Source organism: Silene latifolia, chromosome 6 (assembly GCF_048544455.1).
Source record: "Silene latifolia isolate original U9 population chromosome 6, ASM4854445v1, whole genome shotgun sequence".
In the NCBI taxonomy this organism is placed as follows: domain Eukaryota; kingdom Viridiplantae; phylum Streptophyta; class Magnoliopsida; order Caryophyllales; family Caryophyllaceae; genus Silene; species Silene latifolia.
The window spans coordinates 5,613,149-5,640,961 of NC_133531.1; the positions used below are offsets into that span (position 1 = coordinate 5,613,149).

At 43.3% G+C, this 27,813-nt stretch overlaps 2 protein-coding genes and 1 non-coding gene across 4 annotated transcripts; 2 read left to right on the top strand and 1 right to left on the bottom strand.

Moving 5' to 3' along the window:
• The first annotated feature begins 674 nt into the window (after positions 1-674).
• LOC141586134 (protein ABIL1) lies at positions 675-6,463 on the top strand. 2 transcript variants are annotated; one of them, XM_074407265.1, is made up of 10 exons: positions 675-960; positions 1,064-1,174; positions 2,695-2,777; positions 3,682-3,832; positions 3,994-4,093; positions 4,181-4,273; positions 4,377-4,461; positions 4,566-4,621; positions 4,713-4,816; positions 5,853-6,463. In XM_074407265.1, the coding sequence occupies exons 2-10, from the start codon at positions 1,082-1,084 to the stop codon at positions 6,006-6,008; spliced, it is 921 nt and encodes a 306-aa protein (XP_074263366.1). In that variant the 5' UTR covers positions 675-960; positions 1,064-1,081; the 3' UTR covers positions 6,009-6,463. The 2 variants fall into 2 exon arrangements, with proteins under 2 accessions (XP_074263366.1, XP_074263367.1); XM_074407266.1 differs by having other exon boundaries at positions 4,569-4,621.
• A 786-nt stretch (positions 6,464-7,249) lies between these two features.
• TRNAG-UCC (transfer RNA glycine (anticodon UCC)) lies at positions 7,250-7,321 on the bottom strand. Its single transcript has one exon. It is a non-coding gene; the product is annotated as a tRNA-Gly (tRNA).
• Positions 7,322-7,384: 63 nt separating this feature from the next.
• LOC141586135 (BAG family molecular chaperone regulator 6) lies at positions 7,385-13,533 on the top strand. Its single transcript, XM_074407267.1, has 3 exons — positions 7,385-7,731; positions 9,905-11,767; positions 11,914-13,533. Exons 2-3 carry the CDS (start codon positions 9,968-9,970, stop codon positions 13,363-13,365), a joined length of 3,252 nt encoding a protein of 1,083 aa, XP_074263368.1. The 5' UTR covers positions 7,385-7,731; positions 9,905-9,967; the 3' UTR covers positions 13,366-13,533.
• The last annotated feature ends 14,280 nt before the right edge of the window (positions 13,534-27,813 follow it).

Genomic DNA, 27,813 nt, shown 5'->3' on the forward strand with positions numbered 1-27,813 from the left:
TTACTAAAATGGCGGGCTGAGCTGAAAATTTAGGACTTGGGCCAGGCTCGAACCAAGGGGGGGCCAAGAGTGACTGAGTGAGTCAGGTCAGGCCAGGCCAAACCAGAATGCCTAAATTAACAGGCCAAGGACGGGTTGGGCCGGGTCAGCCCATGCTGATGGCCAGCTCTAACTCGACCCACTTACATTAGCCAAAACAATAAGTCTCTCTTGTGACGGGTATATTCGTCACAGGTTAATATGACCCACTTGAGTAAACAAGACGAGTGGAGATCCTCTGTCCCAATGTGTGTCAGTCCGATCACCTTCTAACAAATCAACAAATTAATATAATTATTGCATTATTTTATTTTGCAACAAGTGATGTGTCAAAAGGTGAGTGGAGTGACACACATAATGTGACATAAAAGTGGGACAGATGATCCTTACTGAGACAAGACAAACATAAAGTAGCTAGGGACTAGGGAGATTCAAATATTTTATCTTATCTACTCATATCATTTTATTTGGCCTGTCACAAATTTATGACGGATATTATCCGTCACAAATGAGAATTTGTGTAGCCAAAACACTATCTGTCACAAACAAAAATTTGTGTAGCCAAAACACACACTCACGCAGGCTCCCCCACTCACACAATCCATAAATTTTCACCATCCTAATAAATACGCCCCACCTTCCACATCACTTTCACTCATCACCATTCACCACCACCACCTTTCTAAGTCACCATTCTCTCCCTTCCTTTTCCCGGTATATTGCTTTTCCCTCAATCTCCCTCTAACCGCCATCTAACAACCTAACTCTTCCTTCATTACCAAACATTCCCCCCTACTACCTAATTAACACTATTCCCTTTAATCACATTCTCCGCTTTTTCATTTAATTACCGAAGACGTCTTAGCCTAGTGGTTACTGGTTAGTCCTCGCGCACCAGCTCATTTGCATGATACGTCGCAGGTTCGAATTCTAACTTCATTCTCTCCCTATTCTATTCTACTATTGAATTTAATTCGTTACGACTTTACCAGCTAAGTTAACTGTATATTTTATTTGATTATAGTGTGATCGAGCTTTGAAAATGGAGGTGGAGATACCGAAACAATTACCGTCATCTATGACCTTCGATGAAGTTTCCATGGAGCGGAGTAAAAGCTTCGTCAAAGCTCTTCAGGTTTTATTTCTACTCCGTTCTCAATTATTTATTTACTTTTGATTTAAATTAGAAGCTCTGTCACTCTACTCCGTCACAATCATTTATTTACCTTGCTCCAAGTATTAAAAAGAAAAATAATTAAATAAATGATTGATACTATAGGAGAATTTTTTCTTTTGGTTTCTTTAATTTTGTTAAATTTTGTGTATGATTATGGCGATAGATCTCAATTTTCATGCTTTTCTTGCATTGTTTGGTTTGAGATTCTTCCGTTTGATCTACGTTTTAATTTAATTGTGTTTATTACATTTCCTTATTTAGATGATTTATTAATTAATTAGTTTTTGACAGTTTTCGTTGACTAGATTATACTTCGTATGCGCTGTGTAATTTTCGTCGGTATTGTAATCGTTCTTATAATTAACAAGATTATCGAATCTTAATTTAAAATTGCAGAGTTTGATCATCAGAGAGTGGAGTTTATGCTGTAATTTTTTAATTCTGGGGACAGATAGAAATGTTTCTTTGATCTAGATTCTAATTAGGAGGCTAATTAATTAAGAATTAAGTATGAAGTCATGGATTACATCGTTATTATTTAAGTTTTCGACAGTGAAAGTTTTGGACATTATAATTTGGTTTCGGTTTGTGAAGCGGTTATCGTTTTGTGAAGATATCAATAGAACAGTTGTTGTTTTGCACGGTTTTAGCGGCTACACAAGAAAATAGAATAAAAAAAACCGAGATCTGATATGGAAGTTAGTTTGGATGTGAGAAAACTCGTTTTGGAATATGATACCTTTTGTTCCGTGACTTATATTAATAATGATAAGGCGCAGTGCCACTGCAGTGGTGGTTTATGTTTGTTTCGGTTTGTGAAGCGGTTATCATTTTGTAAGGTCACCTGTTGTGACGTCAAAACTGTGTTTCAAATTTTTAGTTGGATCATGGGAGAGAGTAGCTGAGATATACTGAATAATATCTTGATCATACTGTCATAGCTCCTTTTTAAAGAATTGCCTGTTTAAGTTACTGAAGCTAAACTCTGGTATAGAGCGATTGTAAATTGTACCTTCCGGTCAAAGGAATTGGTTTGAGCTTTGAAGTTATGGTTCTGTGTGATAAATGACTTGAATCTTTGGGGGTCTTAATGATGATTGTTGAATTATGAATTTTCATTTAATAGTTAGAATAGTTAGAAATTGGTTCTTGCCTTCTTGCTATGGGAAAATTCTAGAAAAAGTTTTGAAAACAGTTGATCGGAAATTATTATTTTGAAATGTCTTGTGGCACCAGTTTGGCTAATTTTGCGCTCTTACTTGATATGGGGACTGCATATATGTAGCCATCCATGACGTGAATATTGTAACCATGATCTGCTTTAACCATTTTTGGTTAATTTGTTATCTAGTCATCAACTATATACACCTGTACACTGTACTGTGAATGATAATGTTATGGTGAAAGTTCAATTCTCACTGAATTGTTTGTGACACTTTACTGTTCAATTTGTTCATTATTATGGTGTTGCTGTGCAGGAACTCAAAAACTTGAGACCCCAACTTTACTCTGCTGCTGAATATTGTGAAAAGTCTTACCTACACAGCGAGCAGAAACAAATGTAAACTTACTCCTCAATTATCCTTTTCTTAATTGTGACATCAAACACCAAAATTGTCTAATTATGTTCTGGTAGTTTGTTCTGATATCTGAGTTGTGATGGAAATTCAAATGAGACCGCTGTATGTGTACAACAGACTCATTTAATTTAATGTTTTACGTCTCATGTTATAAAGGAGTTCTTAGTTGAACACATAATGGTCTTCCACGCCTAACTGTGATTAGTAGACAATTGTGCATGTGTTTACTGGTTCAGGAGATTGTCAGTTTATGAACGTATATTATGAACGGTTCTTTCTATGTAGGAATGTGTTACCCTGACTGAATCAATAGTATTCGGAATCATAGTATTCGGTCACGAAGTGCTGACTATATATAACAAGTAGTGGCGATAATATGAAAGAGGAATTATTGTAGTATTTCAGACCGCATAGCCATAGAGATCACTTTCCTTATCTTCACCTCATAGACTTGAGCTTTACCTGCCTGTTTCTACTCTATCTTCAACTGATGGACTTGAGTTTTACCTGTTTCTATTCCCATGGTTAGAATTCTTCATTCTTCGTCAACTTTAGCAACATTGAACTGACCACTATGTAGGCTTTATCTTTTTATAAAATTTTGTCCTGATGACTTCGTAACTTTATTTTTTATGAGCACCTCTGCTTTATCTTTGATTCCTTGTCTCTTCCCTTAATATGTCGCCAATTAGTGAGCCTGTGTGTACAGTTGTACACTATTGTCCATTCCCTTCTTTTTTGAGTGTGTAACATCACTGCTTCTTTGCTGTATTTGTTGCGGGGTTACTATACTCCCTTCTTTACTCTTCTCTGTTTGACATCTATTTTCGCTGGCATTTTTTATGTTCTCTTCTTTAATCATGTTTGTCATTGGTTATGCATCAGGGTATTGGATAACCTTAAAGATTACACCGTACGAGCCCTTGTCAATGCTGTTGATCACCTAGGCACTGTTGCCTACAAATTGACGGATCTTGTCGAGCAACAGACTTCAGATGTATCAAACATGGAGGTGAAAGTAACTTGTCTAAATCAGGTATAGATTCTCTCTTTCAAATAACATGATAGCAGTATTATGATCATCTGTCTATACTCTTTAGCCCTTTACTGGCGATTGGGTATATTTCCCTCTTTTTTTGTTCTGGTAAGGTTTGAGAACGTGTTTATGTACTGTAGCTAATGCCGTTCTGTTATCAGAAACTTCTTACATGCCAAACATATATGGACAAAGAAGGCCTTAGACAGCAGCAGTTGTTGGCAATCATCCCTAGACACCACAAGCGCTATATATTACCGAGTAAGAAAATTTCTGATATATTATTTCGTTGCAATGTAAATGGTGAAGCTTACTGTTTGGCAATGACCTGATTTGGTGCTGTTTTAGATTCGGTCAATAAAAAGGTACATTTCAGTCCATCAGCACAGGCAGATCCTCGACAAATGCATGTTCAAGCAAGACCTCGAGTTCATCCTGCAGGTACTTAAATTTCAGTGCTTCATTAAGACACGCTCTGAGATTCCAAGTAGCATGCCTCCACACTCTTGCGCTGATTGTTTGTTTTTGTTTCTCAACTATGTAGATTCACCCGGTTCAAAGACTCTTTCTTGGCACCTGACTTCCGACACAAAGGCTCCTATAAGGGGGCCACAAAAGACTGTTTTCAGGTTCTTTTGATACTCATCACATGTCATTTGTTTTACCCACCCACCTAACTTTTAAGCTTCTTAAACTCTTAAACATGCTCATCTTTAGCATTTCTTCTTTGCAGCAGTTCTGAATACCAAAAAGTTTCACCTAGATCTGCTACGGTATTTCACCTCGTAGGTATGTTGACTTAAAGAACCGGGTGTTCCTATGTGGCTCTTTGCTCTTGTGCAAAAAATAAAAATGTTTCCTTAATAATCTTCTATTGCAGATACCGAGGACAGTACCAGCAGAAAGTCATCAAGCCTTCATGCACAGCTACCAAGTGGCAATTCAACCAATGTTCCAATTCAATCATATGGTGTTACACAAAGGGTAATTAATGAGATAATTGAGATACTTTAATTGGATGACCTGTTTTATGACTTTTATCCACACTACTTCGAATGTATTGCCAGCAATAGGCCTTAGAAAATCTTTACGTATCTGTTACGAGTATTAAGTATTTATTTTGTTTAGTCCGAAGCCCAAAATTATTCATCTTTGCATTGGTTGGGGCTCGTTTAGGGTGTGTTTGGATTGAGTGATTTGCCCCTTGTTTGGATAGCAAATAAGAGTGGAGGGAAATGGAGGAGAGATTTGGAGGGATCCATTTTCCCTCCTCCAAGGCAAATCAAAATCTCTCCACAATAGGCAAGATTTGGAGGGAAATTGTATCCGTTAACCCACTCCCCCTTCCCCCTCCCCTTCCCTTCTCTCCCTTTCTCTTCCCTCCTCCCCCCTCCCCTCCTTTTCCCTCCACTTTCGCTATCCAAACACACCCTTAGAGTAAAGGGTGTGTTTGGATTGAGGGTTTTGGAGGGAAAAGAAAGGGAGGGAAAGTAGGGGATTTAAAATCCCTTATTTGGATAGCAAATAAGGGTGGAGGGAAATGGAGGGGGAGAGATTTGGAGGGATTCATTTTCCCTTCTCCAAGGCAAATCAAAATCTCTCCATAGTAGGCAAGATTTGGAAGGAAATGGTATCCAAACACCCACATCCCATTTACTCTCCCCTTCCGGATGTGAGCCAAGTATAACATGCATTTTGTGGCCCATAGACAATTCGGTTGCATGTTTGACATGGGTATTGAGCCGTGTGTATGTAAATTTTATCTGTTCATTTTGTTGCCTCACTCGCTTCTTTTTGCGGACTGAATGGGGCATGGGCTATATACAATTATACAGTTCCATATGATTATTCTGTTTCTACGGTCTGGACTCTGGTGATGTTCCCTCTGGAGCTAATAGTAAAAAAATGAAGACCAAAACGCGTTCACGATGTGGCTAGTCATAGTATGGGACAATGAGTCGGTGTTGGTCCTTGCATTAACCTTAGTTGAGAGTTGCTTATAGTTGCTAATATATTGCAGGATACCATGCTGGATTCCAAGCCCATGGCGCCTTTCAGGTCATCGGATAATTCTCGGCAAGCAATTGTCAAAGCTCCCCTGCGCCGCAAAAGCATGCTCTCAGCGTTCTTTGTCAAGCAGAAAGCACCCAAGTTAAGGTCTGGGACCGTGTCTTAAGTTTAATCCAGCACAACATTCTATACTTGCCTTCTCTGCTGTCTCATCTCAACGAGTCATTGCTCTCGTTGTCCATACTTTTTTCTCCTATTTTGATAACAAGAGAGTGCACTTAATTTGTTGATCGATGGAAGTTTTATCATCTACTAATTGATGATTATTGCTCCTATATGAGTAAGAACCTTGCGGCAAGAAGATACCCTTCCTGCTCCTGTTTCTTGTCGAACTTGCATGATTCCTGTGTTCTTGTAAATGTAATAATGTTAGACTTCAGTAGATTACGAACATCTTTAAACTGGATGTTGAATTCAATTCATTGTTCGTTTATCTGTTGAATTTGTGAATTCTCAATAATTCTGGGGCTGTCCAGCAAATGCTTTAACTTGCATATACTTTTGTATCAATTCTCCTAATTTCTGGAATAAATTGTTTGAATATAAGTTTTGTGGATAAAATGAATTAATTACTCGTATGTTTGATTTATAAGTTGTTGGCCTGCTTGGCCGAAAAGTTGAGCTGGAAATGTAGAATAGTGGGTTGGGCCGCGGGTTCGAACACAGGTCATGAGTATTACTGCTCATGACTTTTCCAACTAAGCTAGTTGACATCTGTAGTATGTAGATAAAGTGAGGTATGAATACGGTAATTCATAATCTTTTCTAAATCACAAATTCTACATCCGAAATTCTACAAAATATACTCCAAATCTTCCAAAAGTCGACCCATAGGTGTGTCTAATGGACATGATGTAGGATTGTAGCCTTTGTAGGTTTACCATCTTTCTGTTTCATTCATTTCATCATCAACAGCGACCTTCGCATCATCGCATGTACTTTTACCTCGCCTACATTACTTTTGTGTTCTAGTAAACAATCGCTATGTAATTTATTTATCTATTTAATAAATCAAGCTTGTGACTTAAAAATCTTAGCGCACTTGCGCCAAAGACGAACAAGGCAAGATTTTCATCCTTAGCATTTGTTCTTTGCTGCAATTCTGATTTCCAAAAAGTTTCTCCTAGATGTGCTACGGTATTTCACCTCCTAGTACTAAACTAATTGTTAATCCTTCCGTTCCGGTTATTTATTTAACTATTTTATTTGATGGTGTCTTATGTTTACCTTTCTATATTAGGGAGGTTTTCGTCTTTTCGATAAGTAATTTGCTCACACAAATGGTCCTCTTGCCTGTTTGTCACCAACAGAATTATCTTTTCAACTGTTAAAAAAGGGTGAAAAAAATGCGTCTGCCGGGAGTCGAACCCGGGTCTATTGCTTGGAAGGCAATTATCCTAACCGTTGGACTACAGACGCTGTGTTGATCATTAAATAATACGTTAAATATTTAACAATTTATATAATTATAGGTAGAAAAATATCAAAATAAGGAAACATCGAGAGGGTATGACTAACGACTATAACGAGAAACATCTGGAACTCTGACGAAAGTTTCGCGCGTCTTTTTCATATAATTCTGCCTTTACTATATAACCCCTTTATCCTGTTAACCCCATTTCATATACAAAAATCGTGTCGAAAATCTCAGCGTAATCCTCTCTAGTATCTCCACATTTTTACAAAATTACACAAACAAACTTGTCTTTAATCTAAGTTTCGGTTTCGGGTTGGTGGATTGATTTCGTGCTGTCATTTTAAGTCTCACTTGGTGCTGCGGATTGTTCGGTGGTTTTCCCGTTTCCTTTCTGCCGTATATTTAATTTTTTGTAAGTATCTCTATCTCACTTCTTCTATTGAATTATTATTATGTCGATTAGGAAAATGAGACAGCGTCACCAGGTGGCGGGTGCTAATAGGTTTTGATACCAATCTCTCAGCTCCCTCCCATTGTGTAGGGCCTACATAATGGTGTAATAGAGAGTGGTACCGAAACTTATTATCACCCGGCTGCGCCTTATCATGATTTATTTGATCTGCAATTTTAGGGTGCCATATTTTGTTTTTTTGTTGATGATTTGATTTATTGAATTCGGAATCTTGTAGTTTTAGGTAAATGCTGAAACTGTGTTCATAATTAGGGGTTGGCAACATCCGGTCCGGACCTGAAAAATGGACCGGCCCGGTTCGGAATCTACCGGACCGGGACCGGAATTAAAAATTCCGGTCCGATCCTCGGTCCACCATTTTTTAAGATTTCGGTCCGGTCCGTTCTTGGTCCAAAATTTTCCGATTCGAACCGAAAAGACCGGAATTATTTTTTACCATAATATATTAATCAAAAATATATTGAAGGCTTACTTAATCCGGTCCAACCGATCCGGATTTATGGACGGGAATTTAGAAAAAAACGGGTATGTAAGATTAATTCCGGTCCAATCGCTCCGGTCCGGTCTTGGACCGGAAATTTTTGGGTCCGGTCTTGAACCGGAAATTTTTGGGTCCGGTCCCGTCCGGAATTTTTATAATCAGGTCCGAGATTTTTGACCATTCCGGTTCCAGTCCGGTTTTGGACCCGTGCCCAGCCTCATTCATAATTCTACCATTGAAAGCCCAAATTTATTTCTTTTAGCTGTTTTGTTCGATTCATGAAGTTGAATCATGTTTTAGGTTTTTTCTCCCGAATTGATTTAAATTGATTTGAGCATATGTTGTCACATCAATTGTTAAATGATGTACATCATCCGTCCCAATTAATTGTTTACCTTTATCAAGATCAAAATATCCCTAAGAGTATTAAAGGTAAACAAATTGCGGATATGAGGGGTAGTTTAATCAAAGGTAAAGTATTGGTTTTTTATGAATTCGAGATAAAAATGAGGTGCCTCTTTTGTCACCCGGGGACATTTGCATATGGTATGGAGTGATTGCGTCGGGAATTGTGAATTAAATATTTGGAATTATAATCTCACTTTCTGAAGAATTGAAGATTGTCAAATGAGGCTAGTTACAAATTTGCATATATTTTTGAGGGTTTGTGATGTTCTAGGTTTAATTTACTCAGTTCACATTCAATCAAAAAGATAATTAGGATATAAATGTGATGTGCTTATCCATGAAGTTAATAGTCTCACTGTAGACGGACACTATCCGTTTAAAGCTATAGATGGATAATGTCCCTCTTACAAAATGAGAATGGATAGTGCAAGTGGGTGGGGAATGCATACCCCCACTTGCCCTCCCACTTGCATTTTGTGAGAGGACCACTATCCGTCTACAACTTTACTTTAGATGGATAATGTCCGTCTACAGTGAGACGCTTTGTAACCCACAAATTCTCACTTTAGAGTTTAGACGGACGGATAGTGTCCGTCTAAAGTGAGAATTTATGGGTTAATAATAGTACACTAATACGACATGCGACACTTTTTTTGTTATGCAAGAAGCAGAATGTTATGTCACTCCTAATACCTATAGCTCTATGTTACTCCGACTCTTCTAATTTCCTCGCGTACCCATGTTCGACACTCGGACATGGGTATGACACTTGGACACCTCATATTAGACCAAAATATGTATATTTTTCAAAAAATAGCCGAGTCTGACACTTGGACACGTACCCGTGTGGGATACTTTTAAACGAGTCCGAGTAACATAGCTATAGCTGTCATATACTTAAAATCATATGTGCTGCTAGTTTGGTAATGAGTTTGCTTGACATCCCTCTGAAAGATCGTTTGTTGTTTTAAGGTCAATGGGTTTTGTCCATAATACTTTCGTCTTGACCATTAACCGAGAGTCTCTCCACTTCTATTGGTTGATGACTTGATTTTTGTATCGGTTGCATTTACGGAATATTTACTTCTTGAGTAGGATCTGTGTATGTCAGTGTATTTTACATTTGCGCCAAAATGCCATCTTGTCTTTTTTTCCTTTGTTTCTCTAAAGCTCGGCATCTGGTTATCTGAAGTACAAAGACTGATAGGCTGTTCTGGTTTGCAGTTTACTGTTTTGCTCGTAAATTAGCGACACATCCAGATTTGTGCTTGAATAAGTGTCGCAAAGATGTACCCAGTGAACTCCTACCCTTATCAGACACCTTTTACACCCTTCAACTTTCCTAGCTGGGAAGCTTTCCGACCTCAAATGAAGGAAGACGGAGCCAACACTCGTCCCATGCCTGAATATTGGCCTTCCAACTATGGCTACACAGCTCCAATGCCGTGCCAAAATTGCTGTACCCATGGTCAACAATCACAACCCTCTTATTACTCCAATTTTAGGCCTCCTTGCCCTCATTTCCCAATGCCACCGTCTTATGGACATTATTACGGTGGTTACCCAGCTGCTTATCCGCAACCTTACCCTTACCCTTATGTTCCGCCACCTCATTATTCAATGGAGATGCCTAGATATGAATTTGACAAGGCTTCGCCTCAAGCATTTCATTGCTGTGAATGTCCTAATCATCCTTCCCATGTGAAGACTACAAGCAATGTCAAAATTGAAGAACAGGACCCTGATGTCGAGACCAAAAAGGCTGCGCCTTTGATTCCAGCTGGGATGAGCAGCTCTCCACATCCCCTTATGTGGACTCCACCGGGATATATGATGAACAATGAGCAACCAAGACGGGTAGTTGATGGTGTCAACTCAGATGAGCCGCATGTCGAGAAGCTTAAAAAAAGCATTAAACCTGTTGAACAAGACCCAAATGTCAGATATCAGTGGCTTCCCCTGGACATGAACAGCATTAAGCGGCTGATGGAAGGTGGAGAATTGATCAAACCTCAGGAGCAGAAAGATGGGGATGAGAAGAAGGCGTCTGATGAAGAAAAGAAAGATCAAAACAAGCAATTCCCTTATCCTATTATTTGGATGCCTTATGGTGGACAGGGAGAAGATCAAACTAGAGGGCAGGAGGAAAAGAACATTGGCAAGTCACCTGCTGTAAAAGTGGACGAACGAAACAAGGCTAAGCTACCTGTTGAGGAGCGTCCTCCTACATTTAAACTTCTAAAACATCCTGATAAAGAAGTTCTGAAGGAGAGGATTGAATCAGGTGATGATCAGGGAAGCCGTAAAACTGGTGTTGTGAAGATAATTCCTGTGAAGCAGTTGGATGATCCTGTTCCAAAGCCTTTGAAGAAAGAACGGGAGAGTGAATCGAGTAAGAGTGTGAAAAATGTGGAATCTGTGAAGAATGGTTCTGATATGAAGCCGTCATCTCCTGCAAAGAAATCTAAGCTGCCTCCAATTTGTTTGAGGGTTGATCCGCCGAGGAAGAAAAATGGCAAAGGCAGCTCTAGGTCACCTAGTCCTCCTGGCGAAAAAAGGCATCAAGTGTCTAGTGGCTCAAAGGAAGAGGAGAAAGATAAGGAAAAGATTCAGGTCATGGAAGTAGTTGGGAATGCTCCTAAAGGAAATGGTGTCGCAGTACCTGATGTCACTAAAGAGGAAAAAGGGTCGTGTACTCGGGAACAACAGTCGGAAGCTGAGGAAAAGGTGGTGCATACTTCTGACAGTAGTGAGTTAAATGCTACTGTGAGCGAAGATAATGCAGTTCATGCACAGGAATCAGAAGGAGTGAAAGAGAGTGAACACAAGGAATCTGATGCCCTAGAAAGAAAGGTTTTGTCAGAGACGGAAGCAGCTGTTATTCTTCAGTCTGCATATCGTGGATATTCTGTGAGAAGACTGGAACCACTGACAAAACTCAGACATATAGCTAATGTTAAAGAAGAAGCTAGGAAGGTCGGTGAACGAGTAGAGAAGCTTGAGTCCTGTGTCACTGTCAACGATAAGGAGAAGGTGGCTATCGGTGAGATGATAATGAACCTGCTGCTAAAGTTGGATACGATACAGGTATGTCTTTAGGCACAAAAAGTTGGTTCTCTAAAATCTAAGCATTATTGATTGATGAGGCCTGTGACTTTTTTTTTTTCCGACATTAGTTTCTTTGTATTTTTCTGTCAGCAATTGCCTGATGTAATTGATTGATTTTCATGTAGGGACTGCACCCAAGTGTGCGTGATGTGAGAAAATCAGTGACTAAGGAGTTAATCAGATTGCAGGAGAAGCTAGACTCCATAGTGAGTCAAGTGTCGGGGTTGTGCTTGGAGAAGAAAGAGGGAGAGCCTGACGAAATTATAGCTCCTGCGGAAGACCCTTCAATAGAGATTCAGGTGGACCTATCAACCGGTATGAAGGATACTCCAGGACAGTTGTTTAAAGACAAAGACCAAGAAGGAAACCTAGATGCAGAAGCATCTGATGAAAATGTCGAGAATGATATTCAGAGGATGGAGTGGGAGTGTGATCTGGGAGCTGTTAAGACTGACCAGGTAGTAGACCGAGGAGCAGCAGAAGTTTCTGAAGAAATTGAGGAGCAGATTGCAGATATCGCTACTCCTGGGGGAAAATGTGACAAAGATGTAACATCTGCTTTAGAGATGGAAAAGGTGGCTGAGAAACTTGGCGAAGTCCTTGTGGGGAATGACATTGAGATAGAGGCTTCAGGGAACTGTAACAAGGAACAGGAGGAGGATCAGCAAATATGTGGTGAGACGAATCCAGGTGCGCAAAAACCTGAAACCTCTGATGGCGTTAAGTACATGGAGCTGGTTGAAAACTCAATGGGCGAGGAGGCGCCTTTTCTAGAGCCGGTGATTGAGGTAGAGAAGCATGTTCTAAAAGATGGTCCGGTAACTGAACCGCCTGTTTCTGAGAATACTCCATTGCAGTCTGATGTTGGGGCTTGCTGCAATGATGAGGACGAGAACCTGAATGAATCACCTCAAGAAAGTCTTTTAGAGATTGAAGATGATATTTGCAGGATGGAGTGGGAATGTGACCTGGGAGCTGCTAAATTCACCCCTGGCATTGACGAGGAAGAAACTCAACCACAGGAATCGTCTCGAGGACTTGAGAAGCAGGCTTCTGAGGTCGCGAATTCAGAAACAGACGGTCAACTGGATCAGCTAAATGGTAAAACTCAATTCCAAGTCCAATCTGATGACTTTAATGAAGTTGATACAGAAAATCATATAATTGCTGAATCATGTGACAAGAAAAACACTGATACCCGAGAATCCGATACTGCTAGTGGTATTCCTGGTGGCAGTATGGAAGTACCAACAGTGGAGGTGGAAAAGCAAATGATAACGGAGTTGCCTGTCTCTGAGAAGGAAGAATGTAGCCTGGATTTATCGACTTCCCAAACTACTGAACAACAATACGACGAGCAGATAAATAGAGAAGAGACTAAGAGAAGGATAATCGAAGAAAATGAGAAGTTGAGGAGTATGGTGGAGAAGCTACTGGCCTCTGGAAAAGAGCAGCAAAATGTTATATCTAGCCTCACTGCTAAAGTCAATGCCCTGGAAAAGAAGCTCCCCAAGAGGAGGAATAAGGTGCGGTCGGGTAAGCGTCCTCGGGTTGTACTCACCCGCAATGCCTCTTAGTAGCTTAATGGCTCTTCCGGGTCGTACTGATAGTTGAACAAATCTTTTACTGGGACTGTTGCTCTTTGCCCGTCGCATGTAGTAAGTTCATGTTGTACAAATACTCATCTTGTTTTATGTTTGTATCCTTGATATATGCATAATAAAAGAACACTGTTTGTTGAGTTTCTTGTTTGGTTTTTTGGTATTGTGAAGCGAATAAGGACAAGTACATTTTTCAGCAACAAGTCTTTGATTTTTAGACCTTAAAATGGTCACCATTTTTTAATAGAATGTAACCAACAACAACAACAACAACATTAGAGCCTTTATCCCAAAAAAAGTTGGGGTCAACTGACATGAATCATCCTTTAGAACTGTCATGGATGAATAGAAAAGGGAAAAATGAAAAACAAAAGGAGAGCAAAAATGTAATACAAAGTCAAGGTAAATTTACAGGTTTTAAAATCGAATTCCGGATTTCTTTTATAAAAACTTAAAATTCAAATCGAGAGAAAAGTTAAAAACGATTTTGAAAATCGAAATAAAATTAAGGATCCGGAATGGAAAGTAAACCAAGTAAAATATATAAGTGGTTGATAAAAAAAATGTAATATATATAAGTGGTTGATAAAAAAAGTGTAATAGGGAGAGAAGAACAAATAATTTTTTTAAAAATCCCCCTACTACTAAGAGAATAAAAATTCTCTTATTTCCCTCCAAAAAGCATCTAATTAAATAAGGTAACGAGTAAAAAAAGATTCATTATATTATTATCTTTTCAATTATTATATTCTTATAATTAAACTCTAATTTTTTTAATTAAAATTCATATTTATGATTTTTTCATTAAATCCATAATTTATTATGCAATCATTTCCATTTCCGTAGATATTACTCCCTCCTATTCATTCATTTTGTCCCTCTTTCCTTATCGAAGCTAGTCGGATTTTTGTCCCTCTTTCCTTTTTTGGTAACTTTTGTGTGGTCCAAATTTAATTACATGTGGGGTAGAGTGGAATAGAGTGTTTTGTGTGGTCCAAAATCATTTTCTTAATTTTTGTGCAAAATAGAAGGGGGACAAAATGAATGAATATGAGGGAGTATTATTCTTCAGTTACACTCTAAGGCTCTGTTTGACAAAACTACCTGAAAAGGTAGCTGAAACCTGAAAAGGTAGCTGAAACCTGAAAAGGTAGCTGAAAACCGAAAAGCTAACTAAACCTAAAAAGGTAACTGATAAGGTAGCTGAAAATTAGGAGCTGATAAGGTAACTGATTATATAAAAATGTGTTTGGCAAACTAGCTGAAAAGGTAGCTGATTTTGGTAAAATGACGTAAAAGATATGAAAATTATTTAATATTATAGAATAAAGGGGTACAAAATGGAAAATAAGTCATTTCAGGTACTTGATTTCTCAAATGCTACCTGAGGTAGCATTTCATTTCAGGTACCTTATTTGACTAAATAAACTACTTGCCAAACACTTGCAAAAAAATCAGGTAGCTGAAATTTTGGTCAAATAAGCTACTTTGGTCAAACAAGCTACCTGAAATGTCGTGCCAAACGGAGCCTAAAATTACGCAAAACTATTTCTTATGCAGTCTTTAACATAATTATGGTCATCACTTGCACCCTAAAATTACGTAAATCTGTTTCTTATATTATCCTTCATCAATTACACTCTAAATATGGTGTATATTTTAAAGGACGTAACAATTTTTATGTATTTTTTTAATTAAAAAAAAATATATTAGTCTAATTATTCGTAAATCGTGTTTTTAGGTGCGTAGTATACTGTTTTTACCTGTTTTTGTTATAAGGTTTATACGCGTTTTAATTAGATTTTACATTTTTACATCACTTCAATTTAATTTAATGTCATAAATTAGTTTCATGCAATGATATAACATTATAGAGTTAATTTTTATAGTAAAGTAAAAATGGTTTCACACAAAAATAACGTAACTTAAAGTGTCTTTTGATGGTAATAAACTTTTCTTTTCTATCTCTTACTAAGATTATATTAGTACATTATAACATTAAAGGTATAGTTATTTATATAATTAATTTAATGAGAATGTCTCTTTATAAAACAGAACTAAAAAATATCATGCTGTAGCACGAGAATCTAAACTAGTTAAATAAAAGCACTAAAATTGGGGGGAAAACTAAATACTTTGGTTGGTTTGAAATTTGGTATGTAGGTAGAGGGGAGTGCAAAGTAGGTCATAGTTGCGTTGTTTGTGGTAGTTGTTGGTTGCAAATGGTGGTTCGAGGGGAGTGAATTGGGGGAAAAACAAAACAGAAAAGTCTAAGTAGATTCTCACGTGCGAAACACTTAAGTGACTGGAAATGCTCCACATAAGGCCACCTTTGACCACTGTTTTGACAACCCCTGGAAAGCCTGTACTCCCACCTAGAGATGGCAGTGGGCCGTGCTGGGCCGGCCCGCGTGCCGGCCCATCGTGCCACCTCCAAAATTTGGCCCGGCCCAGGCACGGTTAATTGGCCCATCGTGCCGTGCCGTGCTTGGCCCATCTTCTCCATCCCTAGCCGCGCCCGTCTCGTGGCACGCCTATTTTCGTCTTTGGGCCGTGCGGCCCATGAGTGGTCGTGCCTTGTTCATGGGCCGCCCATCGTGCTATATTTTTTTTTATTATTTTTTTTTATAAAAAAACAAAGAACTTTTTATAATAATTGTATGATTTTAGTACTTTTTGTTTATTAATATAATAATTTAACTAAAATATATATTTTATTAAATATTAATGTAATTGATTACTTGTATTTTTAATATATTCGATTTAATCAAATAATTAAGAAACGATGAAAAAAAAGAGTTTTTTTATTAAACGATTAAGAAACAATGTTAAAAAAAATACCTCAATCTTTTATTAAAAAAGCATGAAACGATATAACTACACGTCTACAAGTTTATTCAATTAAAAAAAACGATGAAACGATTAAGAAACGATATTAATCTAATATAATAATAAGAAAAAAATACAAAATACAAGTTTATTTAATGATATGCAACTATGAATCTGACGAGGTGCTTGTTTCATTTTCGGAATCAAGCTCGTGCTCATGATCGACAAAGTCTTGTTGACGATTTTCGGCATCCATCCAATCCTTATAGCACACTAACATTTTAAGTGTATCGGATCTTAGACGAGTTCGTTTTTCATCCAATACCCTTTTTGCTCCACTAAAGCAACTTTCGGATGCAACGGAAGACACTTGAATGCTTAAGAAGTCCCTTGCTATTGCCGACATCACCGGAAGCGACCTCCTTTGATTTCGCCACCATTGCAAAAGGTCAAGGTTGTTGGACTCTTCTTCGGTCATACCTCGCATATAATCGTAGGTAGTGTACATTTGATACTCGGCCAAGTTGGATGTTGGAGTAGATTGTTGTCGACTCGGCCTTACTCGACTCATCAAACCTTTAAGAGCGGTCAAGCTCGCTCCTTGAATAACACCACCACTAGTACCTGCACTAGAAGTAGTATGAGAAGAAACACGAGTGAAGTTGTTAATAACAGACTCGTAATGGTTATATACAAGAAAAATTGCGAACTAATTCTTTCTCTATATTGAGCTTCGTCAAAAGGTAAACATAATAGACACCTATAAACACCAACTAATTGTATAGTTTCCTCTAATTTCCACCTAGGGTCTAAAATCATACAAAAAACGTAAACAATGGGAATATATGACCAATACTTGAGCCACTTTTGCTCCATTTTTGGAAGAAACCCGCTAAACATATCATTATTACGATAATTGTTAAAAAGTTGCGCAATAGGAATAACATTACCAACGAAATTAGGAGCGGTAGGTTTATAAACATGTGAAAAAGAGAGAGTTGCAAAGTTAAAAGCACCTAATAAATCAATATACAATGAAATTTTCGTCCAATCCTCCTCTAATAACAAGTTATCGGGAAAGGATCGGTTCCAAAAAGTAGTAAGAGGTTCTTTATAGGGAATCATAGCACTCAACATAATGTACATAGAATTCCACCTAGTGTTATTTTCGTCGGGAAATTTAATGCATTTATATCCTTCGGCCTCGCAAAAATCTTTCCATTGTTTAAATCTCCACTTTGCCGAGTTAAAATGCATAACAATATTTTTAAATTTCGCATGATAAGTTTTAATGCCTTCAAGACCATCTTTAACACATAAGTTTAAAACATGACATGCACATCTAACATGCAACAAATCACCATCTAAAATAACATCATTTAAACTAGCTTTTAACTTGTTAGCAACAGAATTCATGGTAGATGCATTATCAAAAGTACAAGTTAAAATTTTAGATGCAAGTCCGTAATCATTAATACCGTTCATGATAATTGCATGTGTATTTTCGGCATTATGAGGGTATTCTAATTTAGCAAAGTCAATGATTCGTTTTTGCATAGTCCAAGTGTCATCCAACCTGTTCCGGGTGTAATTCCAGAGCAAATATCGTTACCACCCGTGGCTTGTAGAATAATGTCTTAAGTTGACCCCTTCTTGTTCCTATCGTTCCTCTCGGCCTCTCCTGTAACAATGAACGAACTGAGGGCTTGGCTTTGTGCCAAGCGTACTCACTCCGACGCTCAAGTCAGTAAACTTAAAGGATTAAGCTGTGTTACTTGGCTAGGTATGTATTGTAGAGAGATAAAGAGGATATTACCAGATGAATAGTGTATTTAGGTTAAGTTGTGAGATCCTTTCCTCAATGAAGGTTGAGGAGTATTTATAGACTTTCACCTTTTGTCACGTAGTGGCCAAGTGGCCAAGTGGCTAGCAGGTGGAAAGACCGTTCTACCCTCGGCCGATGGACCTATGGCAGGCCGGCCGAGGGTCTTGGATGTGAGTACGCGGATATGTGTCCCTACGGCTAGGTGCCAGTCGGGACCGTGTGACAGCCGATGGATTGCGTCGGCTAGGTTTGTTCGATATGTTGACTTTTCTTTGTGGATGTCTCGACCTTGCTCGGTGTGTTGGCTTGGTCAACGGTGCAGAATATGCCCCATCAATTTGCCCCAGCGTAGTCTATGCCGTGGTATGGGCTCGATGTATCGAGCATATATTCGCACAAGTAATTTTCACAAATTTTTCTGTATCGGCTTCTTCTTGTGCATCGGCGTGGCTCTTGTTAGGCCGTACCATATACCATATCCCCCTCCACATGGATGCGTAAAGGGCATCCGATGTGGAAAAGAAACATGACGCTGGCCGAGACCAGGGCTGAGAGTGCCGGTTGATTTTGATTGCCCCCGGCCGGTGCTTCCTAGCTTGGTTGATCAGGTGGCCGGCGGAGACTAGATACCTAGGAATTTGTTGAGGAAGATGAATAGTCGAAGAGATGTGAATGGGCGTGTTGAAGACGCTTGGTCACTGTTGCATTGATTGACGTTTAACTGTTGCGACGATTGACATTCCGTGGTTGCATGCTCGACACGTGTCGCTCGCCGATTGGCCGTCGCTTCATGGGCCGTGCTCTCGATTGGTCCTTCTTCATGGGCTTTTTCCCTATAAATAGGGCAGTTTTTCCGTGATTTTGGCCACCAATTTCGTTTTCTCAAATTTTTCCAAAATCTTCATCTTTCTAAACTTTCAAGGGCTTCCTTTTTCTTCCAATCTTCAGAGTCTTTGATCCGGCGAGTGTTTTTTTCTTTTAAGGTAAACAAACGAATTTTTCTTTTATCTTGCTAGTAATTTGTTGTGAACATGTCTTCTGCTGATGCCGGGACTAGCACTTCTGCGCCGGGGGGTTCCCCGTCGCGTCTTGACGAGGAGGGGATACTAGATGCCATCCCGCTAAGGTTTGGGGGCCCTAGGTCTCCTTCTCCCGTAGTTGGCCTGTCCATTCCGGAGGAAGGGGAGGATGAGGATGATGCTGATGATGATGGTGAGAGGGCTCCTGTTGATGGTGAGAGGACGACCATCCCGGATCATGGTGAGGCTGCAGATCGGCCTCGACCGTGCCCGGACAAACAAATTCGCAAGGGCGATTCGGAGGGACTCTTTTCGGAGATCATTTCTCCTTCGGTGAGGGGTATAAAATTGTTATCCCTGAGGAGGGTCAGGTGGTCTGTTGCCCTCCCCCGGGCCATATCGGCGTGTACATCAGGCATTTGGAGTATGGGCTCCGGTTTCCTTTGAACGAACACGTCATGGCCATCATCAAAGCTATGAACCTTGCCGTGGCCCAACTGCATCCGTTGGCCATGAGGACGATAATCGGCTTTGTGTGGCTCTGTCTCTTTAAAGGGGAGGCCCCTACGGTCAACTTATTCCGCCGACTTCATAGTCTTCGGCCGTCAATCGCCCGAAAGGTGGGGTGGTACAGCGTGCAGACGGAGCCAGGATATGTCTCCGTAAACAAGTTTACTTCCTGCAAAGACTGGCAAGAGCGATGGGTGTACGTCCAAGTGCCGGAGGACTACCCATTGCCTCGGTCTTTCCAGAGCCCCGTTTACTTGCGGTGTGAGACCCGGGAAGAGTATGAGAAATATATCTCCCGGGGTAGCAAGGTCAAGATGGACGCTTCGTTGGTCCCTCTTACTGCGGATGAGAGGCGGGCAATGCAGTTGTTTGATGCTGAGAAGGGATGGTTGCCCCCAACTCAGATTATTCTTCAGGACGAGCTGCTATGCCGCGTCGGCCTCATACCGGCCCTCAGCCGTGGTGAGTAGGGTCGGTGTGAGGCCCACCTTTTCTTGTTATGTTCCTGTTTGGAGCTTTCTTACTTCCTTTATGTAACTCTTGTTTGATTCCTTGCAGATCGGTTTGGTCGGGATCCGTCCGAGAAAGACTTGGAGAGGCGGGGCTTGATAAGGACGGGAAGGTTCTCAACCGTCATCCCTACGGGTGAAGCGCGTGATCGCCGACCGTCCCCTAACGAACTCATGGACAAACAGACGAGGGCGTTGGATCAGGAGACGGCTCAAGCACGGGTTCTTGGTGGCGTGTCAAGAGATCAAAGAAGCGGCGTCAGCCGCGGCGGCGTCGTGTGCCGGCTCCCTCTTCGACCCTCGTGGTTCGGGAGCTGTGGAGGTCGTCGAAATCGTTGACGGGTCGGTGATTTGTTGCTAAGGCCTTTTCTCCGAAGAAGAGAAAAGATCCTCCGTCTGCTTCCCATCGCCGGGGAGAAGACCGACTCGGTAGGCCCCCTCGAACCAAGAGGGAGGGTCCAGATCGGTACGGATCTAACTTGTGGTTCGGATTTAGTGGTTCGTTGGACATCCCGGATGACCGGCTTTACGATGTGTCAATGCATGGTGACATGGATGCTTTGTGTAAATTTTTTGTAGATCCTCCTTCGGCGGCCGCCGTTCTCACTGAACGGCAATTAGGGAAACACTTGAGAGAAGGTTGTTGAGAAGGCGGGTGAGAAATGTCGTCGTTGACTCCTCGGCTCAGAAGATTTCTCCCTCCGAGCTTGTGGCGGAGGGTGTGAAATTATATAAGAGGATGGCCAAGTGGACCCAACAAGCCGGCTCCTACATCTTGGAGCAGGAGAAAACCATGGGCCAAGCTGCGCGCCGCCGATCGCAAAGCTTAAACTCGATCTCCGCCGCAAAGGGGAAGCGCGAAGGCTAAACAGGATCTCTTTCTTTGCCACCGGCGTGTGGAGGAGATTGAGAAGCTGCTAGGGGCCGAGAGGGCCAAGGTGGAGGAAGCGATGCCGCCACCGCCAGGATGATGGGGGAGCGGGACAAGTACAAGGATGCTTATGACGCCGTGGGCGCCAAGGGAGAAAAGTGGAAGGATCTGTTCCACAACCAGGCCGAGGCGCTCAGGGACGCGCAGGCTGCCCTTGATCAAAAGGAGAAGGATATCGAAATGCTTCAAGATGTTCTTCTCCCTAAAATGTGCGCCCAATTCCGGGACCAGGCCGAGGAGGCGGCCAGGGAGGCAATAAGAAGACTCGTCCCCGAGGGCTCTTTCCCGTGGGATAAATTTGAACAGCTTCTGGACGAGATGGCTGATGCTGAGGAGGCAGCGGCTGCAGAGAAGGCAGAGGCAGCGAAGGCGGCTCAGATAGCTGAGGCCAAGGCGGCCTATGATGCGAAAGTGAAGGAGGGTGAGAGGCTGAAGTTGCTTGAAGATGTTCAGCCTTCCTCAAAGCCGGCCACCGAAGATGCTGTTGCTACTGACGGAGGGCAGCAACAGGCATAGGGAGACGGGCGGTCGTCACCAGACTCACCCGGCGTCTCGGATAGCTTTAGCTGTTCGGGGGCCAATTATTGAGCCTTCTCTCCCTGCCATCCTTTTGGCGCTTCAAATCCCAAGTCTGTAACCTTTTGTTTTTTTTGTTTCCTCGCTTTTTGTAAAGCTTTGGTAGGTAGAGTTTAGGCTATCCTTATGGGGACGGCCGTCGTTTGTACTCTCCTTGCAATCATTTTTAATAAAGTTATCTTATCGGCCTTTGGCTTGGCCGGGGCTTCAATCACAATTCCTCGCTTGTCTTCTTGCGTTATTAATTGGGTGCCTTCGTTTTTACGCTCGGCTTGACCGAGGCAGTTTGAATGCATGTCTCAACTGTGTTTAACGTCTTTAGTGTTCGTAACTGTGTAGGCGTATTGACCGCTAGATTGGCGTCTCAATCGCACTGAGTATACGTTTCTTTTTTAGCGTATCGACCGGCGTGTTCCCCGTCGCTCTCGGCTTTGACCGAGGTAATCGGGGTTGCGGCTTCGATAGCGTTCGTAACTGTGTAGGCATATTGACCGCTTAGATTGGCGTCTCGGTGCGCGAGTATACGTTCTTTTTCAGCGATCGGCGGCGTGTTCCCCGTCGCTCTCGGCTTTGGCCGAGGTAATCGGGGTTGCGGCTCCGATAGCGTTAAATCGTGAATGTAGGCATATTGACCGCTTAGATTGGCGTCTTAATTGCGCTGAGTATACGTTTCTTTTTAGCGTATCGCGGCGTGTTCCCGTCGCTCGGTTTTGACCGAGGTAATCGGGGTTGCGGCTCCGATAGCGTTAAAGAATCGTGTAGGCATATTGACCGCTTAGATTGGCATCTCGGTGCGGCTGAGTATACGTTTCTTTTTTAGCGTATCGACCGGCGTGTTCCCCGTCGCTCTCGGTTTTGACCGAGGTAATCGGGGTTGCGGCTCCGATAGCGTTCGTAACTGCGTAGGCATATTGACCGCTCAGATTGGCGTCTCAATTGCGCTGAGTATACGTTTCTTTTTTAGCGTATCGACCGGCGTGTTCCCCGTCGCTCTCGGTTTTGACCGAGGTAATCGGGGTTGCGGCTCGATAGCGTTAAATCGTGTAGGCATATTGACCGCTTAGATTGGCGTCTCAATTGCGGCGAGTATACGTTTCTTTTTTAGCGTATCGGGCGTGTTCCCGTCGCTCTCGGTTTTGACCGAGGTAATCGGGGTTGCGGCTTCGATAGCGTTAAAGAATCGTAGGCATATTGACCGCTTAGATTGGCGTCTCAATTGCGCGGAGTATACGTTTCTTTTTTAGCGTATCGACCGGCGTGTTCCCAGTCGCTCTCGGTTTTGACCGAGGTAATCGGGGTTGCGGCTTCGATAGCGTTAAATCGCGTGTAGGCATATTGACCGCTTAGATTGGCATCTCAATGCGCGAGTATACGTTTCTTTTTAGCGTATCGACGGCGTGTTCCCCATCGCTCTCGGTTTTGACCGAGGTAATCGGGGTTGGGCTTCGATAGCGATTCTTCTCTTTGAGTTCTGCTGGTGGCAATTTGTGGAGGGGACAAACACTTTGACGGAAACTTGAGCGATTTATTTGTTCATGATCGTGCGTTGCCGGGGTGTCCACAATGGGTTTGGACACCTCCGCCGCTATACAAAGTATTTTCTCAAGTTATCGGTGTTCCAATGGCTCATCAAAGGCACGCCTCCCATGTCTGTCGGCCCGGTATGTACCCGGCCTCATCTCTTCGACCACTTTGTAGGGACCCTCCCGGTTGTTGGCGTCGAGTTTACCATGAATATTTCCTTTGTTGGTGGCAGCCGACTTCCTTAGGACTAGGTCTCCCACTTTTAAGTCCCTTTTGTGGACCCTGCGGTTGTAGGCTCTCTTCATCCGGTTTTGGTATACGGCCAAGTTGAGGCGTGCGGTATTTCGGCTTTCTTCGACCAGGTCTAGGGAGGCTCTCAGGCCTTCCTCGTTTTCAACCGGGTTGAAGGTAGCCGTTCTGAATGTTGGCACCGCGGCTTCAATTGGTAGGGCGCCGGGCCGTAGACTAGGTGGAAGGGGGTGTACCCGTTGCTTCTTTCTCCGTGGTCCGAAGGGACCACAGGACGCCGGGTAGTTCATCGGCCCACCTTCCCTTAAGGTCTTCAATTGTCTTCTTCAAACCGTTGAGGATTGTTTTGTTGGTCGCCTCGCTTTGCCCGTTGCTCTGTGGGTGGCAGACGGAGGAGTACGCAAACTTGATGCCAAGCTCTTCTAACCAGTTCATTATCAGGTCGCTCCAAAACTCTCGGCCGTGGTCAAATACCATAACTTGGGGTAATCCGAAGCGAGTTATAACATTTTCCCAGATCACCTTTCTGACGGCTGCTGTGGTCTTCGCTGGTACTGCTACGGCTTCAACCCATTTGGTGAAGTAATCGACGGCGACGATTAAGAACTTCCTTCCTCCGGAGGCCGTTGGGAACGGCCCTAGCATGTCCATCCCCACCGTGCAAAAGGAAGGGGACTAAGAACCGGTTGTAGGTCCCTGGAGGGAGCGTGTATCACCGGGGCATGCATCGACGATTCGTGCACTTCTTGGTCTTCGTTACGGAATCTTGAAGCATGGTGGGCAGAAGTAGCCGGCTCGGAGAGCTTTGTGGGCTAGTGTTCTTGCCCCATGTGATGTCCACAGATGCCTTCGTGAATCTCTGTCGCATCGATTCTGCGTCGGGTGGACCGACACACTTCAGGAGTGGTCTTATTACGGATCTTCTGTACAGTTCCCCTTCGAACACCAAGTACCTGGCGGCGATCCTTTTTATTTTGGCCGAGGGATTGCGGCCCTCCGGTAATTCACCTGTAAGTTTGTATTTCATTATCGGAGTCATCCACGTTGTCTCGGTCTCTATGTTACCCACCATGCCGACGGTCTCAGTGATGCTTTTCGCATTCCTGATATCTACCAGCACGGTTCGGCTGACATTCTTGATGGTTGAGCTGGCCAGTTTGGAGAGAGCGTCGGCCCGGTTGTTCTCGGATCTGGGAACGCAATGGATTTGGAAAGATTTCAACTTTGCTATGTCGGCTTTTACCCTCTCTAGGTACCTTACCATTCCGTCGTCTCGAGCCTCAAACTCCCCTCTGATTTGGTTAGTAACCAACAGTGAGTCTGTCTTCAACACAATGTGTTCTGCTCCGGCAGCCCTAGCTAGCTCGACTCCGGTTATCACCGCCTCGTATTCGGATTCATTGTTCGATGCCGAGAAGGTGAATTTCAAGGCGTACTCGAATTCGTCCCGTTTGGGGTGATGATAAGGATGCGGCTCCGAGCTGTTCGTCGTGGAGGAGCCGTCGGTGTAGACTTCCCATATGCCTGGGTTTGGCTCTTCCTGATACGTGCATTCGGCCAGGAAATCTGCAAGTGCTTGCCCCTTTATCGAAGGCCTTGGTTTGTACTGAATGCCGAAACCAGAGAGTTCCACTGCCCATTTGATGAGCCTGCCGGATTGTTCGAATTTTTCCAAAGCTTTCTCCAACGGCTGATCGGTTAGGACCGTCACGGGGTGTGCGTCGAAGTAGGGTTTTAACTTCCTTGTGGCAACGACGACGGCGAAGGCTGCTTTTTCGATTAGTGGGTAATTTCTCTCGGCAACATGAGTGTATGGTCGACAAAGTAGATTGGGTGTTCTTTGTTTGTCTTCTTCCCGATGATCACGCACCGACCGTGGCCGAGGTAATCGCTATGTATAGGTATAGCGTCTCCCAAGATGTCGGCCGGACAGAGTTGGGAGAGTCTGAAGATGAGCTTTCAGTTGCTTGAAAGCCGTGCTCTGTTCCTCCCCCCAGCTGAAGTCTTTATTTCCTTTCAACACTTTGAAGAATGGGGTGCTCTTGTCGGCTGACCGAGAGATGAAACGGGCGAGCGCCGCCATTCTTCCGGTCAGCATCATAACCTCTTTTCGATTCCTTGGTTCCGGCAGGTCTAGGATTGCTTGGACTTTGTCTGGATTTGCATCGATGCCTCTGGCACTGACAAGTACGCCGAGGAATTTGCCTGCCCGGACACCGAAGTTGCATTTCATTGGGTTGAGCTTCATCTTGTATTTCCTTAGTGAACAAAACGTCTCGTGTAAATCGGCCAGGTGCTCGCTGTCGGACTTGCTTTTTACAATAGCATCGTCGACGTAAGCCTCAATGTTTCGTCCTTTTTGGTTTTGGAACACTTTGTCCACCAGCCTCGTGTACGTTGCTCCGGCGTTCTTCAAACCAAACGGCATCATTTTGTACATGTATGTGCCGTTGGCGGTGATAAATGCGCATTTAGGCATGTCTTCCTCGGCCATAAACACTTGGTGATACCCCGAGAAGGCGTCCAGCAGGCTCAGCATGGTGTAGCCCGCCGTGGCGTCGATTAAACTATCTATTCGAGGCAAGGGATAACAATCTTTGGGGCATGCTTTATTAAGGTTGGTAAAGTCTACACACATTCTCCATGCCCCCGATGACTTCTTCACCATTACAACATTGGCTAACCACTCGGGATAAGTACAAGGCATGATGAAACCTGCCGCTAGTAATTTATCTACTTCGGCTTTGATGGCCTCGTCCTTCTCGGCCGAGGAGTTCCTCATTTCCGCTTGACGGGCGAGCGGTGGAGAGTACGTTCACTTGTGAACAATCACCTCCCGATTCACGCCTGGCATCTCGGCCGCTGAGTATGCGAAAACATCTTTGTTCTTCCTCGGCGAGTCCAGGAGGGTCGGCTCTCGAATTTTGGTTCCAGGTTGACACCGACGGTTACGGTGCGGCCCGGATCAATCTCTACCTCCTCGGTCTCTGCTCCTTCGACCATGCCGATGGTCCGGTCGTTCCGGATGCGGGAGTGTCGTATCCGGAACGATTTTAGTTCGGCGGCGCTCTCACCCTCACTAGATACCTTATCGTCTCGTAGTCCTGGGCTTCGCACTCTCCTCTGATCTGGTTGGTCACGAGGAGCGAATCTGTCTTCACCATGATACGCTCTGCCCCGGCGGTTTTAGCTAGCTCAATTCCGGTTATCACCGCCTCGTATTTGGATTCTTTGTTTGAGGCCAATGAGGTAAGCTTAAAGGCGTGCTCGAATACGTCTCCGTTTGGGCTGATGATAACGATGTCGGCCTTCGAGCTATTCGTCGTGGAGGGGCCGTTAGCATAAACCTCCCATAAACCGGGATCTTCCTCTTTCTTCGAGATGAGCTTATGTGCCTCCCCCCGGTCCGAGACATATATCAATGTCGGGGCCGGATGGATATTACGGCGTCGATTTCGCTCAAGGTGACCCGGCCTATGAGAACGTCGTGGCGGGCGTGCCGTCGATGACTACGAATTTAGACATAACATTCTTGGTCGCACCTCCTCGCCGAACCTCGCGCAACCGACCCTGACCCAGGGGGTGCCGGGCCGAAAAGAAAAAGGCGTACAACGGGTTGGTGCGGGGCTCAAATCTTCAATCCTCGACCGAGGCCGAGAAAGCATTCTCTGTTCATAACATTCGTGTAGGCGCTGTGTCAATCGGGCACCCCTTCACCAAGTGGTTGGCTATGTCTAGGTGGACCATAAGTGGGTCGCTATGAAGAGCGACGACTCCTCGTAGTCCTCTGTCCGATGGTCATATCGGGGATGTTGGAAGCGGGGGTTCTTTGTGTTGGGCACAAAGTTGATGGCGATAAGGTTCATCCAGTGCGTTGTGCCCAGGAGCGGACTCACCGCTCTCGTTGTCCCCGATGATGACATTGACTACTCCTACTCGCTCGGGAGCGGACTTGCTATTTGATCCGCCGGCATCGGTTTTGGCCTCGGCAACATATTTGCCGAGGCTCCCCATCCGGATCGGCTCTTCAATGGCATCCTTCAGGTGTCGGCAATCGTTGGTTAAGTGTCCGGTGTGGCCGTGGTACTCACGATCTTGGCTCGTGTCACCGTCACTCCTCGGCCTAGGGGTCTTTCCCATTTTCGGCCCTCGTTCTTGCTCAAGGCGAAGACCTCGGCGGCCGACACGACTAGGGGGGTGTGATCATCGTACCGTTTTTTGTAGTATGTTCCGAGCTCCCCGGCATCCGCCGAGCTTTGTTTCTGGCGGACTTTTCGACCGTGACCTATTATTCTCACGGCGTCTTTCATCGGACCGTGACCCGTTGTTGTCACGGCGTCTTTCGTTCGGGTTATCCTCCCGGCGGCTCTTCTTTCTCGAGTGCTCGGCCTCGCCGGGGCCTACCGGTCTTGTGGTAGTCTTCTACCTTGATGGCTTGGTCGCCCAACTTCT

What these genes read in the sequence shown, in the direction of transcription:
- LOC141586134 (XM_074407265.1), top strand. Translation starts at nt 1,082, where the DNA reads ATGGAGGTGGAGATACCGAAACAATTACCGTCATCTATGACCTTCGAT. An exon ending in AAGTAACTTGTCTAAATCAG is followed by an intron (nt 3,833 to 3,993) that starts GTATAGATTCTC and finishes TTCTGTTATCAG; the next exon opens with AAACTTCTTACATGCCAAAC. An exon ending in CATATGGTGTTACACAAAGG is followed by an intron (nt 4,817 to 5,852) that starts GTAATTAATGAG and finishes AATATATTGCAG; the next exon opens with GATACCATGCTGGATTCCAA.
- LOC141586135 (XM_074407267.1), top strand. Translation starts at nt 9,968, where the DNA reads ATGTACCCAGTGAACTCCTACCCTTATCAGACACCTTTTACACCCTTC. An exon ending in TAAAGTTGGATACGATACAG is followed by an intron (nt 11,768 to 11,913) that starts GTATGTCTTTAG and finishes ATTTTCATGTAG; the next exon opens with GGACTGCACCCAAGTGTGCG.